Below are 17,250 nucleotides of genomic sequence, written 5' to 3'. Positions count from 1 at the left end.
AAGCAGCATGCAAACCATAATGCCTGAGGCCAGCAGCTAAGCTAAACTCAAGCACTAACCCACTGACCCACATATCCCACTGTCAGCAGTTTGTGTGTTATCAATGTATCCGCAGACAGACAAGCCTGAGAAAGTGCTGACCATTACAGAGAAAAGTGGACTGGGACTTGGATTTCTTGAACCATAAAAGCCAGTGCAGCATCTCTACACACTGTATGACAACCCAACCACAGGTGTTTTGAACTAGCACTGGATATGACTGCATCTAAACAACTGTAGCATGACACCATGTTCATGTTAACAAGACTGTTAATGTTCATTGTTCTGAAACCCAATTTCAATGTTCCTGACAGCAAAGCATGAATGGATCTCATTCAGTGTCCTACAGTTTAGTGAATGGGTGGCTGCATGCATCAGAGGCAGCAGCTGGTTTGGGTCTGACCTGAAGCTCATGTGACGCAGACTAAACAGCAGGAGAGAGGGGAGGGACGGGAAGAGAGGAGAGGGGAGGAAGGTCAGAGTGTGAAGCCGGCTTACAGAAGAAAAAAGTAGGTCACTTCTTATTGACAGACCTCCTGGAATGTCACGCCTGCATACCCTGTAGTTATGATCTTAAATAGCCTATGAAGTCTGAAGTGTGAGCGTGCAACACATACCAGTCAACCTCTTTCAAAAGAGTTGGCAGTACATTAACGTGTTTGCTTTTTTTAGATGGTTTAGTCAAAACAAGACAAAATGTGAGACAGTGTGCCATGTTGATTGTCAGGTTAAGCAATCATGGTTCAGCACCAACAAGTATCAAGCAAGCTGGAAGTTTGCTCAACTTTGGCTTTTCCCTTCCCGGCTCAGTTGGGAAAGCTGATCAGCTGAGCTTCATGTGTCATGCTGTGACGCCGCCGCACGCACATCATCCCACACATGGCTCTACTAGTTCACTAGTTTGTGCCTTGATTGTCCACACCCCCTTTTCACTGTTGTTCTTCTCTTCTGTCCTCCCATTATAATTATATTCTTTCTTTTTGCTTTCTGACTCTTAGATTTCAGCTTTTTTTTACTCCTTTTTTTATTCCTTTACTCTCTCCGTCCGTACTTAAACGGAAAATTACACCCCAAAACACGAAAACGGCAACTGGTGACTTTTCCATTAGTGAACTTACCAGATGCAATGCACACAGAGAGTAGCCGTGGCACGTGACAGTGCGGCAACAGGTAATGGGAGAGAAAAGTGTGCTCTCTCTCTTGAATGATGGATTTCTCCCCATATGTTTGTTTAATATTGCTCCAAAGCAGCCTGCAAAGAAACCCTGTTGATTTACTTTTAGGGGCTCACATTGAAACCTGACAGCTAGTCATAACCCTCTGTTGTATGCCTAGCTTCTGTTTTACATCACTGAAATGTTTCTTGTAGCTGAGAATATCTCCCAGTGGTGCCAGTGCGTTATTTTGCACAGTTACCTATAGTATGACAAAAGCATAACATAAAACAACAAAAGAGCACCAGAAATGCTATTGTAAATCATCAACCTAAGGTTTACAATAGTTTCAATAACTGCATTTTCATGTACCTTAATAACGTAGTTATTCACCATCATGCAGCAGTTATCAGATTTCTTAAGCGCCATGTAAATGAGAAAGCCAATTTTCATAATGGGGACAAGGAATTAAGAGAAATTGGTGAAAGGCTGCTGAATTCTCTCGGAAAAACCTGATTACCGAGCCATGTATACCCATACACACATTTCTTGACAGCTTTTTCCATGTGCAAATGTGGAAGACGCGAGTGCAACTGTACAACACCTGGAAGAGTGAAAACTACATGCTCTACATGGTCATTTAAGAAAGCCTAATACTTTTATGGCAACATTAGCTCTGTTAAAAATATAAGAAAATGAAAAAGCACAGATAGCCGCCTGTTTCCACCCTCTAAATCTGCGAAGCTTGAGGAAATCCCAATAACAGACAGGCTGATCGCCGCTCTCCACCAGCTGTGAGTAGCTGAAGCACCGCTGTCAGCAGCAGTGATGTCAGGGGTCAGGAGGCAAACCCGATTATTAGGGGAATGCAGGTATATGGGGGGTTTGAGTAATGCGTTTATTGTGGCTCATATAAGGACATATACAATTTTCCACCATAACCTGGTTACTCTTAATAATCTGATTTCTTGGGTACATGTAAATGCACTGAATGTGTTTTAAGGTGGAATTTTCCGTTAATTCTCTCTTTCTGACTCCTTTCTTTGACTCTGTCACTCTCCCTTTCTCCTTTTTGTCCCTCTCTCCAGCTCCACTGATCCCCACCTTCCCACTCCCTTCTCCTTCCGTCTCATTTTGTAAAACAGTGATGATTGGCCCAGTCAACCGGTCAGCTAGGCTGTGTAAGGGGTGAAATTGGTTTGCACTGCTTGCTAATCACTGCCTGGTGGATGATGTATGCCTAACAGTGGGCCCTGATGAAGAGAAAAGAAAGAGTAGGTCTTAAATGATTCTCTGGGAAGTTTGTATGCTAGCCGAAAAGCAAGGCATCATAAAACTGCCAGATTTCACGGCAGAGTTTGATGTCACATTTTCTCTAATACAAAGGGTGGGGGGGCATATCAGGGCTGTGGCTGAGACAGCTCCCATTATAGCAAATCAAAGCACTACTAATTGGCACATTTATAAAGACAGAGAGAGGATGAAGGGATGGAGAGAGTACCGCGGCTGTGTGTGTGTGTGTGAGTGTGTGCGTGTATGTGTTGTAAGAGACAGTGCATTTGCATGAGTGGATGCGTGCACATAAACACAAATATATACAAGACAGCCTCATGTGACAGTGTGTTTAAGTAACACAAAGTAACAAACATAAATCTGTTACACATTGTGTCTGTAGTGCATCAACAATTCAGTGCAAGATACACTATCGGACAGGTATCAGTTCACTGCTGCATCCCAGATAGGAGGAGGGACATGAGAAGAGAGAAGGCTGAATAATTTACATCCCATTTCCAGGATAATGCAGTTTAGACCTAATGCAGCATTTTTTGTATAACTGCAAACGTGTTTCTTGATGAAACTGCAATTAACTTGGTGTGACACGGATTCTATGTGTCACCTAAGTGTGTGCAGTTCTGTAAGAAAGGCAGCTACTGATCCAATGTTGAGCAGGAAGATGATAAACTGGTGTGCAAGCACTGAAGTGATGAGAAAAACAGTTTTCGCTTAGGAAACACTGCAACTATAAATCTCTTTGTAATACCTCGCAGTCATGTTGTTTCCTCACTACAATATTTCACAAACAATCCAATAGGAGGTCTTATTACATAAACTCATTACTGAGCAACTCCAAAGAGTCTCCATAGCCAGACAAACTGACTCTGTTCAGAGGGTTTTAACATCTGTCTTGGGTGATCTGATCACAAGTGGAAAGCTGACACAGATCGCCCTGGCATCACAATGCGTCTCAAATGCATCTCCAGTGACCACTTGTCATCAGATTCAGACTTCGAATCTGTAAGAATTACTTCTTTCCCTTTTTCCTTACTTTGATTCCTCTGTACCCTCAATTTCTATATTCCATGCTGTCGCTTCCTTCCCAGCATTCCCTAGCCATCTTATTTCCTATTGCTGGCCCATGCATTGAGTAGTTGTGCACAATCAAGACACTACCAATTCTCAGCAAAAATAAATTTCATTTGAATTTCCTGGCAGCTCTATCAAAAGCTTGTTCCTTCCACAAAGCAACTAGGCGGTCTTTTGATGACGTCAGGGACGGACATCAGGACACATCAACATTCACATTACCGATGATTTCTGGCCTGATGCATCTCTGACAACCTGCGAAAGATTAGATCACAATCCGTGTCCTAAATGCATTGTACCCCATTTAGGCAATACTTGGGCCACAGGAAATTTACCTGTCTTCATATGGACACTAAGCTCAGTCAATTTGAACACGCACCTTTAGCGTACAGCAGTTTCCATCCATGAAAACAAAGCTTTTCAAAAATGATCTCCAAGATGTGCCAATGCTAAAACACTAGCTTGACATTTTCATGTGGATGTGTAAAACATTGACATAAGATCGTGATGTGATCTAGCGCCAGAGGTTGTCACATGATTCAAGGAATGTATGTAGAGAGAGGAAGTTGTGTCGTTTCTTGCATGCACACTAGGGGACATTTTGCATTTTTTGGCGTTTTAGTGTAGGCGGCAAGCTTTTGGAAAACAGTGCAGATGGAAGGACTGAACGGCATTTTGGAATTTACCAAGCTTAGTGTTCACATGGCCTGAGAGCTGTCCTTTTGTGACTTAGACACATGCACAAACTCAAAGCATACACACACACAAGAAATCTTGGCATGCTATGTGTGGTCAGTCTGGTCAACCTGTCTGTCCTTAACTAAACACACACACACTCACACACACACGCACACACAGAGTGCGCTCTGTCTATCTTTGTCTGTCTGTCTAACAGTAATCAGCTGGTTGAATCACTGCCCTGGTGATAGTGAGGTAGGTGTGTGTGTGTGTGTGTGTGTGTGTGTGTGTGTTACAAGAGGGGCTTGTGTAGGCATGTGTGCGCTCAGTGACATAAATCCATGATGTTAGATCGGACCCCTAAGCTCCAGACTTTGGGAAGCACAAACAGGATGCCAGGCAGGCCACAGAACAAAATCAGCTCTGTGATACATTGTCTGGTGTCTATCTGACGCCAGCTTACTGGACTGTTATTGTTAACACTCTCTCTCTCTCTCTCTCTCTCTCTCTCTCTCACATACACACACACACACACACACACACACACACACACACACACACACGATGACTTCATTTTCACTAACTGAGTCATTTAAAGGTCTGTGAACAGCAGCTGCAGCCGACTCATTTCAAAACTGATATTGAATGATGCAAAGGCTGCAGCCACAACCAGTTTGCCAACTCTTCAACAAAGCGAGCGTCCCCAGTCTATTTATTTAATCTCTGAATGAAATCTTGAAATGATCATTCTGACTACACTGTCTGCTCCACATTCAAAGCAAAGGCCCAAACGCCAACAATCTACTAAGAGCTCTTAGCTATGAATATGGTGATGTGTAAATTTTAGATTTGATAGGTCTAATGGGTTTTCCCTCAGCTGAACCCTCTCTCTCTCTCAGTGTTGGGCTACCTCTGCAGCCAATATTCAGCAGAGCTCAATCAACAACCAACAACCAACCTCATGTTCATGTTTACACCAGGCTTTTTTTTCCAGCTCTCTGCACACACACACGCACTCACGCACACACGCACTCACGCACACACGCACACACGCACACACACACACACGCGCACACACACACACAATTTCATTTATTGCACATGGGATTTAAGTGTTTGGTTTTTTTCAATGTAAAATATTTGACCGTTTCTAATGGCAGATGACAGTTTTACTACTTTTCTCTGCTGTGTTTCTGTTTCTGATCACATACTGTATATTGTGTGTGTTTTTATTTTTTGCTCAGGCTCTCTCCCTCTCTCTCTCTCTCTCTCTCTCTCTCTCACACACACACACACGCCTTCCTTCCTTTTCTCCATCCCAGTCCCTCTTCTCTTATTCCTTAAGATACACCTATCAGGGTGAGCCTTTCAACTTTCACTCTCCTCTCTGCATTAAGCTTGGCAGGGCATTTTCAACAGTCAAACCTCATTTCACAGCATGAAGTCAATATGCTTGTAGAACCAAGGGCTTTGTACAGACTCAGAAATTCTCCTAGGTGGCCCATCACACAGATTTGCCGTGTAATCCAGTGGATGGCCCCATAAATGGAAAACGGTTGAAGTGAAGCACTTTCAACAGCCAAAGTATGTACTTTGAACCAAGGCTGAGTCTAAGAGATTACCACAGATCACAGAGGGGAGACGGTGGAGAGTTGGGAAGAGAGAGAGTCCAGGTAAAAAAAAAAAAAAAAAAAAAAAGAGCATGCAGGAAAATGCTTTTACATTCTCTTTAAACATTATATTCATCTCCTATAGCCAGGTGGGACTTGAACCTGAGGTTGTAAGACTAGCTATTTCAAATTCAACTGCTGTGTGTTTCCTCTCTGACTCAACTCTACTTGGCAAACTGCAGTCTGAAGATATTCACCACAACATCCAATTTAAAGCTGGGATGAGGCTCGTGACCTCTTTTTAAGGATAGAAAACAGGCTCTTGATGTTGTGGTAAATTCCTCGGTGACCCTTGAGAGCAGAGAACTTCAAAGAGGTTTTTCAAAGAAGAATTGGCGTACAAAGAGAAATTTGAGGTGACTGGGCAAAGAAGAAACAGACGTAACAAACTACAGAGGGAGAAGGCCTTCCTTTCAGCTTTCTACAGGGTAACAGACAAAAACACACCCTGTTGTGATATCAAATAAGACCCATGGGGCTCCACAAACAGGGAGGGAGAGAGACTGCCAAAGTCAGATCTTCAGCATGTTTTCATAACACACACTTTCCCTTCCTGGCAGGTGTGTGTTTATGCATGTGTATGTGCGTCTAAGGGGACCTTAAACAAGCTGTTCAAAGAGTTGGTGTTTTGGCTGCAATGGCAGTAGAACCCTGTATCTTCTCTCATAACACACATGCAGGGGGAGTCAAACGTAATGCAAGGTCTCCTGAGAACAAAAGATGTTTTATTCATGTACTAAAACCACAGCGAGCAGCACAGTGTCCAAACTATTCTACAGTAGTTTGGAAAGATCTCTCCACACCTCTCACCCTCTTCATATCTGAAATACACTCTTCAATGAAAATGACTGAAAATTTGCTTCTAACCCTAGCATGCAAGACAACTTTCTCAAATCACTATAACTGCATTTAATACTGAGTTAGATAGAGTGTTGCTGCCTGCAGGGACCAATTACATGACTGCATAGGAGAAAATATTTGTGTCCTTTTTCACCTATCTATCCCAGGGACTGCTGCTGCAACAGAGCTGTCAAAAACACAACGTCACTGAGGTCAGTTCCTGTATTTCCACTCTAATCCAGAGAGAGATTAGTCATTAACTATCAAGGTAACGTTTTCGCCCCATTTAGCTTTACTAGGCCTCAACATCTGCCTGCCTGTTTGTCCATCTGTCTATGGGTCCTCAAAGATCCATCATCAGTACTGAAAGTTCAAGTAAAGGAGATACTCATTCCTCCACCCATCTTATAATATTGAACCATGGAGGGAGCATCTGTCCACAACATCAATTTAATTTTCCCATATCTAAATCTTTTTACTGGAGCGAGGAAGAAACACAATGGAAGTGAGAGAGGTTTCTATAGCAAGCAGGGCTGGGCAATATCGTTATAATTAATGTCATGATACTAATGAGAATGTTTTTCAGTACTGATGATGCAAAATCACTTTGCTGTTTTTTAAGATAATTTTGGGGTCTTAAGGGTGACAGTGGAAAGAGACAAGAGGGGCATTGGAGAGAGCGTTAATGAAATTAATGTTCCCATTAACCAAATAGTAATGTTAGGAGAGTTGTTAAACAAAACTCTAAAATAGATACACTATGCAACTTTGACATGGGTTGACTGAGGTACACCCAACTAAGAAAACATGGAATAAGCACATCATTTGATGGGCCAACCCACTGTTTGACTACATGCTTATTCCATGTTTCTGTCAGCTAAGTCTACAAGGTCTTCACATCAGTCAACATTTGGTGATTATGCATAGTGCACCTTCAAATTTTTTGGCCATTTTTAAATTAAAAAATTGCTTGTTATCATCAGTTTAGTTAGGAGACATCTATGTGCCACGATGTCCCAAAATGACCTTGTCATCACAATATGGTTCTACGAAAAAGATTATAAACATTAATATGAGTTATTGCCCAGCCCTAATGGCAAGCCGAGTTAATCCAGAGCATGAGCCCATCAATTTGAATATTATATGATACTTACGATCTAGCCCGTTGATGTATTTCATGGTTATCTCACAGTGTCCCCACACGGCGCTGACGATGGGATACAGCTTCTTGCCCTTCAGCCCTCTAAATGCTACTCCCAGGTACTGTCCGTCCACCATAAAGCTCAGCGTGCCTTCGTCCATGTCCAGAACGACTAGAAGGGAGTCCGGCAGGGAGAAGGCCTCCTCCGGTTCCAGGAAGCAAGGGTAAGAGGGCAGTGAGCTGTGGGCCCGGTTCTTACTGTCATGGTAGAGCCGGTTGCGCCCCAAGTCCCAGCCCCATGATTCAGAGTCTGATCCTACTAATGCTGTGTATCCAACAGAATGCAAGGGAGCCTCAGAGGTTGCCACACCCACCACTGCATGGGTGCCCCGTTGTCGGGCAGGCCAGTGGATCCTCCAGACGTGGAGGCCACGTGTGTAGCCAACTCGCCCCCGGATGCAGTCTGTGCTCTGGGCGACCGGGTGGCGGTGAAACGTTAACTTATCGTCCTCTTTGATGAAGACATTGAGCGAGCGGTCCTCTGGGTTCCATGCATGACGAAGCTGAGTCTCCAGGCTGGCGCAAGGCATGTCCAGTAAGAGGTCCAACCTGGCAGGCTTGGAGAAATCTGGGCCCCTCAGCTCTGGATGCCGCCGCCGATGGGCAGAGGGCCGGTAGGATGGGGAGCCGCTGTTGTCCCCACGACCATCTACCGATTTAATCCCACCTGAGATCTTCTGGCCCATGGCTGATGCAGATGGGTGGGCAGAAAGAGGGAAGGAAGGAAAGGAAAGGGGGGAGGGTGATGTTAGTGTGGGTGGATGCTGCTCTGCGTCGGGCCTGACGTTACCTCATCAATGCGGCTGGGTTGAAGCGAATGTTCCCAATCAGAAAGTGATGGAGGGAGGTAGAGGAGGAGGAGGAGGAGGTGATGGTGAAGGATGCGTGCAGTCCAGTTTCATGCCACAGATGTCATCAGGAAGACAGAGCCCCTGTCACTCCTGTTGAGGGGGAGAGAGAACAAATTAAATCTGTTGTGAACAGTTTCTGATCATCTTGACAGGAAACACAATAAGATCAAAGCAGAAAACAAGAGAGAAGAGTAGAGATAAAGAGAGAGAGGGTGATGGAAAGAGAGACAAAGAAAAAGAGAGGAATGGTGATGATAGCAGGTGCTGGCAAGACTCCCCGGTTTAATCACAGCTTCTGTGTGGCTTTTGTTCAAGAGGAACAAACAATGAATAGGATGAGCTAACCACAGGCACACACGCAACACACACACATTTCCTGACTCATCTTGCATATTCCCAGAAAATGCATTTGCAAAACCTGCACATCACACACACACACGCACGCAAACACCAAGAAATGCTCCCCGTTGCTTTTTTGTTTGACCAGAGTTGACGCTGGCATGCTCTGCTTTAGATAAAGCTGTTTTAATGAGTATTGTCTGAGTTTGCAAAAATATCAACTCAACAGGAAGGAAACAAAAAGTATCGGGTAATTATTCATCTCTTCTTCCTGGTGTAACAGACTTGACAAAATCTGCTAGGTTCCCTGGTAACCTTACACCAGAAACTGCTACTCTGGTATTCTGAGTCAGCTCCTTCTCAAATAACTTGAATTTTGAATGAGCAGATTTACAGTGTATCAGCGAGCATCAGTGACAGTAGCACACAGGTTGGTAACACAACCTTGCCAATAAAAATGAGCTTGAACCAAACTGTTGTGTTTAAGGACACTAATATGGCACAAGCCAGTGGTGGAGAGTGAAAAGGAAAGAGATTTCAACGAGAAGAAAGTGTATTCAACAACATCTTACAGAATCTGACTAGCAGAGTTATTAAGTTCCAGGGTGTTACAGTTTGGAGATTTTCACTAGCTCTGATTTTTATACCAGTTTCATTTCAGTTTCAGTTTAATCTTAGTAAGCTTTCAGAGTGAGTGTGATAGTTACGGTTTTGTATATATTTTTTGTTCAGTGTTTTGTTTTGTTTTGGTTTCATTTTCAATTAAATTAAAATTTATTGATATATTTTCAACTAGCAAACAGCCACAAATCCTTAGCCAAATATTCATTTTCTTTTGTTAAGGAAAAAAAAACCCAAACATTTCATGTATATTTTTAGAGAGAAGAAAAGAAGTAGAGAAGTTTCAGTTCAGTTTTGCTCATTCACAGTAGTTTTACTTTTATTAACATAACCTTAGCAAGGACACATACTAGAGAAACCACTATAAAGATGATATCACACACACACGCACACACAAACGCACGCGCACACACACACACACACACACACACCACAGTGAGTTCCTGCTTGGTAAATCTGACGTCGTGCTCTCTTCCAGGAAAGGCAGCTGGCGCTTCCTGTTCGCAGAAAAGACACAATCACACCTCAGCCAGACAGGGAAGTGGCTGACACAACTATCTGTATGCCTCATCTATCTCCCACTTGCCAGCCCACGAGCCACAAAACACAACACCACTTTATTTATATTGTGAACTGAAGCTTCTTCTGGTAAGAGTGTCTCACAGCTCTACATGACTGAGCCACAGCATATTTCCTTTATACAGATAAATTAGCATTTATTGCAGAGAGACACTTAAAGTGTAAACCTAAAGACTTTATGGTATTTGCTACATTGTGTTCCCAGCTGTACTGAATATTTGCCAGGAAGGACACAAAATAGCCACAGAGGAAGCTGTGATACTAAATGAAGGTATAACAACAGAAGGTGAAATGTCAGTTCACTACTGAGTATATACAGTACTATGTAATTACAAGGCATGGGGCTCAGAGCCAAGTCTGTTTTTTTTGGGGTTTTTTTTTTTTTTTAAATAAATAGTACCTCATAAGTAGACCGAACCCAAACCCCTCATTACTAGAACACAAGAGTTTGCTTTGAAAATATATAAAAGTCTACTTTATGTACAGCAGTGTTATAAGATGATAACACAATCTCTCTAGGGTATTTTTGTTTTACCAAAGAGTGACACAATCTCAAATATTCCCACCAAACAAGCCAACACACAACAGAGTGGTGTGTGTGTGTGTGTGTGTGTGTGAGAGAGAGAGAGAGAGGGGGTGGGAGGGGGGAGAGAGAGAGAGAGAGAGAGAGAGAGAGAGAGAGAGAGAGAGAGAGATCACATGGCCCCACAGGAAATACGTTGACCAGGGCAGACAGCTAGACAGCCTGTCTAGTCTCCCTCTCTCCCTCTCACCCTCTCTCCCTTTCTCCCTCTCTCTCCCTCTCTCTCCCTCTCTCACTCTCACTTTCGCCCTCACTCTCTCTCCCTCTCCATCTCTCTCTCACTCTCTCTCTCTCCCTCTCCCTCTTTCTCCCTCTTTCTCTCTCACTCTCTCTCTCTATATGAATGAGGTCATGGCAGCTGGCAGCCAATGTGTGCCACTACTCAGTTTGCTCCTCAGCATGAGAGGGTTCAGTGGTCGGGCACACTCTGACGCACACTCACACGCACGCACACACACACACTGTCAAACAGCTGCCTCAGTGTGTGTCATCGCGGTTGGCAGGTGGGTTCGAGCTGGATGCCTCATGGAAGATTCCAGAGTCATCACTCCCATCGCTGCCTCCAGCCAAAGAAAACATAGTTTAATAAGGTACAAACGCTCAGTGTGTGTGTAACCCGTCTGGAAGGGCATGTGGATAGCAGTCTGGTATTATGGGCTGTCATAAGGGGACACTTGACATCTGACCCTGCGTCGTCACGGTCACCGTTGCATGGTAACCTCTCGAGAGGCTGGTGGGCTGGCTCGGCGTCTGCTGTGGAGAGCTGCAACATGGTTCCACCATCTGTTGTTTACTTTCCCTCACTCTCTCTCTTTCACACTGTCCTCTCTGTTTGATTTACAGCTCCCCCCATCACTTTCTGTCTCTCTCCCTCTCTCTCTCTCTCTCTTGTCACTCACCCTCTCCAGCCCCTCTGCTCCCCGTTCATTCAAGAGAGGCCTCAGTCAGTCGTCTGCATCCTCCTACCTGCATGTTTTCATTCAGCAGGGACAGGCAAGTATGGAGGGGACTAAGGAGCATATTGCACCATACACACATTTTTTATGATAAGATTTAACATGTTTTATGACAGCCACTGATGGCTTGTGGTTAAAAAGGCATGAATGCAGCATTAGAAAGCAGCATTAAATTAGGATTTATTTACCTTTAACAGTGGGGAGCGACGGATATGAGGACGCTATGTTCGAGATACTTTCACATTATTTATTCACGCCTGTTCGGACACATTTGTGCTTTCCGAAAAAGACAAGATTTTTAGTTGTTCTTATTAGTTGGATCTTGATGCTTAGAGCTTGGCCATTAAGTGTGGTTCTGTAAATATCAAATAACACAAAGGAGTTTCAAAGGGGAACGGAGAGGAGGACGGAAGTCTAAGGAAATGTGCCAAAAAGAGGGAGGGGAGGTGTGTGAGTACAGCAGCAAAAAAACGACCAAAATAGCCTTGATGAAGGCGAGTACAGACAGAGAAGAGGAGACAAAAGAAGACCAACAGGTTCTATTAAAACTGTTCCAAAAGCCTTGTGAAAGAAAAGGAGGAGAAGTATGAGATAAAAAGGGATAAAGATGAGGCCAAAGGCAGACAGCAGAGAGCACCATGTGGGTAGACGGGCTTCATTTGTCTCCTTCTGCTGCACTTCTAGCAAGGTCCACACAGTAACAAAGTGTGTGTGGGTGGTTTGGACCTCTATATGTGTGTGTTTATGTGTGTGTGAGAGAAAGAGACTGTGTCCATGTGTGTGTATGTGTGTATGAGTGTGTGAGTGTGTGGGAGGGTGGGGGTTATTACAGAGACAGGGAGAAAGATCATCACTTTGCCTCACAGACCGCGTTTTATTCGAATTTGTCCAACAAGCCATGACTGGGCAGACAGGCTTTGAAGTCTCACACAAACACATGCATACACACACACACACACACACACACACACACACACAGGGAAGGGAAACTGCTGAGGAACCTCTCACTCATAATGCACCACCCTCTGAGAACAGACCATAGGACGTCTGTCGGCTTTTCCACAGAGAGCATGACAAGCTCTTTAGAGAAGGATCCAAGACACAATGTTTAGACTAATCTTATGACTCATGGCAATCATGTTTTCCATGTAATGTTAAAAGTTATTTACTGTGTGTGTGTGTGTGTGTGTGAGAGAGAGAGACAGAGTGTGTAACACTCAACAGAGGACAGCCAGTGACCCGCAAGGCCACACAGGAAGCAGAGCGCCCAGGAGTATCGGCTAGACAGTCAGTCAGCCTCCCTGCGTCTGTGTGTGTATTAATGTACCCACCACTAAACTGTGGAAACAATGGGCTTCATTTACAGAGTCACATGCAATCAAATTTTGATGGGGAACATTTTTGGAAGATATTTTAAGGCATTTTCCCTCCTCCAGTGAACGGAGAGTGGAGAGCAACCAAAACACTGGAGAGAAAGGGGTCTGACATGTAATGAAGCCAGATTCATGAGCCCCCATTTTAACTAAAGTTGCAAGCACATGGCATGCACATGCATCCTAAGTGTGCTGAGACACCGCGGCACCCATATGGAAAGCGTGTTGAATACATGCAATTTAGACATGTCTCGTCTGTTTTATTCACCACATAAGCAACTACATCTTTCACCTCTGAGATGAACAGACTAGTGGCAGAAGTAAAAGTATTCAAGCATTCATGTCTTCCTTTGCCTGACCACTCAAGCTGGGCCAGTCAATATTACTGATAATAATACAGTACCCACCTGAATATGTGACTGCATTTACATGCACAAAATATTCTGCTTTGCCCTTATTCTGAAAAAGACAATATTCCTCCTAAGTTGTTTATACTGCTAAAGAAAATGATGTTCAACCATGCAAACACAGCCTCCGTCTTTCATTTGTTCAACCACCTGATTGAAAATGTCAATGTTGCGATATTTATGCATGTCCAAATATCTTGATATCCAAGTCTTTCACAATGTTCAAAAGTAGGTGTGTTTCTCCTTGTCTTTTGTGAAGGCATCTCTAACCCAGCCTTGCAAACTGTTGGCTAGTTTCATTTAGTTTGTTATTGGTGAGCATGTTTACTTGTACGGAGGTCTAGAGGTACAATGAGTTATGGATGACAGAATATGCAGCATATTCAGCAGCAGTACTGACTTGTTTATTTTGTAGTACACTGACTGGTTAGCTAACTTGGGGGCATTGAAGATCAAGCAAAAGCAAACAAACATCAGTTAAAACAGCGTTACTATAGTCCAAATTGAAAAGCTCCTATGAAAGTCAGGTACCAGTATCAGCCAAAGATATTTATACATATTTTTCATGTTTTATATGTCTGTTTTGTGTACTACCTATGACTACTGACCACTGTTAATTTCAACCTTATGTGTCTCACTATAACATCCACAAGCATAAATACATAACTTATACATACATGCACAACCTTAAGTTGTTTACCTTGCAAGGAAATAAAAATGTACCATATGGCATAGTACTGTAATCACATCATATCAATCTGTATCACATGGCATGATATTGTGGCCTTCCCTTCACTGACAAAGCTCTGACCATGACCTTGACTTTAAGCATGACTTTAAGCATACCACTGCATGACCTATATAACCTTACAATCTTAACGCTGATGTTACATCCTAACCCAGGGCTAGGCAACCATGTGCCACTGATTCATTCTTCCACTCTGCTTGAAAGTGAGGTAATCGGTGAAATCACCTGGTTGTAGTTTTTGGTTGGAATGAACACCTGCAGACTCTTGGCTCTCCATGGCACATGGGTGCCTATCCCTGTCCTAACCCGTAAATAAATGACTTATCCCAGAGAGGTCCGAAAAATGAATCCCAAAATGACCACTTCTATCTGTTTCCATTGTTGTGGCGACATTTTTACTCCACTATTATAAAAGCAGTAATCATCCACAAACAGCACAAACATAGACACACACATGAACACACACAAACCCACTGAGAATTCCAGTTCACTGTGTTTAATCTGCACCAATTTGCACCCAGGAGAGAAGTGTTGCTGTGCACAGGGTATTTTCAGTTTTTTGACACGCAACCCCAAATTTATATTATATAACTTCATCGTACCAACTGTACCCTCTACATTAAACAAACTACCATCCTGTCTACATTGCTGAAATTCATTCCTACTAAGGGAATTCCTCAGCAGCAGAAGATGCCAGTGCTAGACATAAACTGTACCGTCTGGCTCATAGCAGGATGTCAAAACACAGAGGATCCAGCCTGGGACTTTGAACTTTTCTAGAAGCAGATGAGAAGGTGTAGCGTGTTCATATAGAAGTCTCTGCACTTATTAGGTAGTAGTAAAGGGAGATGTCACCACGCCTTGTCATCCCTATCTCTCTGTGAGGATTTGTCTTTTTCCTTCTCCTTCATCTTCCTTTCATTTTAGCTAACTACAATGCTGTTTCACACTCACTCTGTCATCTCTCCTTTCTCTCTCTCCTCATGGCTGACTTTCTTGTCTATTCTTCTAAGCCTTCTCTTATTTTTTTATCTCCCTCTCTCCCTCGATCTCTCTCCCTCTCTCTCTCTCGACTTGACACCCTATGAATTGGTACAAATTATCTCCGACCTGCCACCAAGCGCTCTAGCAATCTAACATGCTGCAATCAATGCGGGCTCAGCACACAGGAAAAAGAATGGTCTGCAAAATTCTGTACACAAGTAAATACACACACACACACACACACACACACACACAAAAGGTTATACTGACACACACACACACACGCACATGGAGATGAGAAACTGACTGAGTATGTATTTTAAAGGGATGACCTTTATTGGGTGAGTTGATGGTTACAGAGCCCTTGGTGAAATTTCCCTGATGCATCAATTTTATGCTTCCTGGCTCTCATCTCAAGAGCAGAGTAACTCTCTTTCTTTCGTCACCAAAACTCTTCAGGAAAGACCTCATTTTCTCCTCACTGAATCATATCTCCTCACCCATGTCATCCTCTTTTACTTGCTCTGATTTGTTATTCTCTTCAAATAAAATATGCTTTCTGCCTCTATTTTCTTGAGTGCTGACTTAGTATTGGTCATTTAAGCTTTGAACAGTATTATGCTTTTGCGTCAACATAAGTGGCAGAGCTGGGCGATATGGACAAAACATCATGATATCTTTGACCAAATACCTTTATATCAATCCTGTATTGACATTGTAGGGATGACTACTGGTGCTTCAATAAGATATTTACACCCAAGAGATTTCTGATAAACAATCATTAGTAATGTGGATATGATGATCAAGCAGATGGCAAATAACACAACAGCTAGAACAGTCAAATAAGTTCGGAAAACTGCATCTCTTGTGCCACGTGATGATATCCAAAATCCTTATGATATCTATTCTTATATTCCCCGGCCTACTTCCTAGTAAGTGGCCCAAAATTTAGAATGTAGCACTGTAATTAGATTGAAAACAGGCTGAAATACATGGACAAATGAACCTGCTCTCTCTGAATCTGCTTCTATCTGCCTATATTTCTCTCACGCCTGCTGTGACACTTTTAAGTCTATGGTGCCTTAAGGGAAGACCATTAGTGTTACAGTGATAGAGCACTCCTTTACCGACTCCTACGCAAAACCTATTCATCTCTCTCCAGCTCACATACATGTACACACACGAACACACAGGCACACACGCAAACACAGGAGGCCTTGGTGGTGTCATCTATAACGCTCTCAGGGGTAGCAGGAGATTTAGATGGCAGATTCACAACCCCAGCAGTAATGAAACTGAATCAAAGTCTGGCTAAGTACGCCTCACTGCTGCTGCCGAACGCATCAAACCCACTTGCACAGTGTGAGGACACACGTCACACCCAGACCCAAGGACTGTCTTTTTCCCTTGGCATGAAAACTGCAACCAATGTGAATTTAATACTTTAATTGCATTAGCAACTCTAGGTGAAGTAGAAAATAGAAGAAAAATATTAATAATATGTACAGTACAATAAAAAAAAAAATTAAATTGGGTATATAAACAGGTATACACATTAACACATAGCCTGAAACTCACAAGTATGCACAGCATTGCACACAACAAAGAACCCAGAGTAAACATTTTTTCTCTTCCTCATAGACAACCACACATACACACAAACACATTTTTTGATTGAGGCACTTGACTCGCTCACCAAGATGTTCTCCTAAAATTGATCTCTCCAAACTGGAACATGGGCTGCTGTGCCAGGACATTTAGCAGGGAAAAGCACGCGCACACACCCACCGACACACACATCGCACAGCGGAGCACTCACACAGAAGAGCACGATAGAGAAAAACCTCCCTACTGTTCTCAAAT

The 17,250-nt window shown here is 43.2% G+C and overlaps 1 protein-coding gene across 2 annotated transcripts in view; it reads right to left on the bottom strand.

The window, feature by feature from the left end:
* LOC115374613 (SPRY domain-containing SOCS box protein 4-like) overlaps nt 1–17,250 on the bottom strand; it is an 81,688-nt gene that overhangs the window by 34,724 nt on the left and 29,714 nt on the right. For both annotated transcript variants that reach the window (XM_030073595.1, XM_030073596.1), the window contains exon 3: nt 7,900–8,887. In XM_030073595.1, the coding sequence (XP_029929455.1) occupies nt 7,900–8,632 (733 nt within the window). In that variant the 5' untranslated portion in view covers nt 8,633–8,887. The remainder of the gene's footprint in view (nt 1–7,899; nt 8,888–17,250) is intronic.

Source organism: Myripristis murdjan, chromosome 17 (genome assembly GCF_902150065.1).
Source record: "Myripristis murdjan chromosome 17, fMyrMur1.1, whole genome shotgun sequence".
Lineage (NCBI taxonomy): Eukaryota > Metazoa > Chordata > Actinopteri > Holocentriformes > Holocentridae > Myripristis > Myripristis murdjan.
Note: the sequence above shows the minus strand (reverse complement) of the source record. Positions and strands in the feature narration are given on the sequence as shown.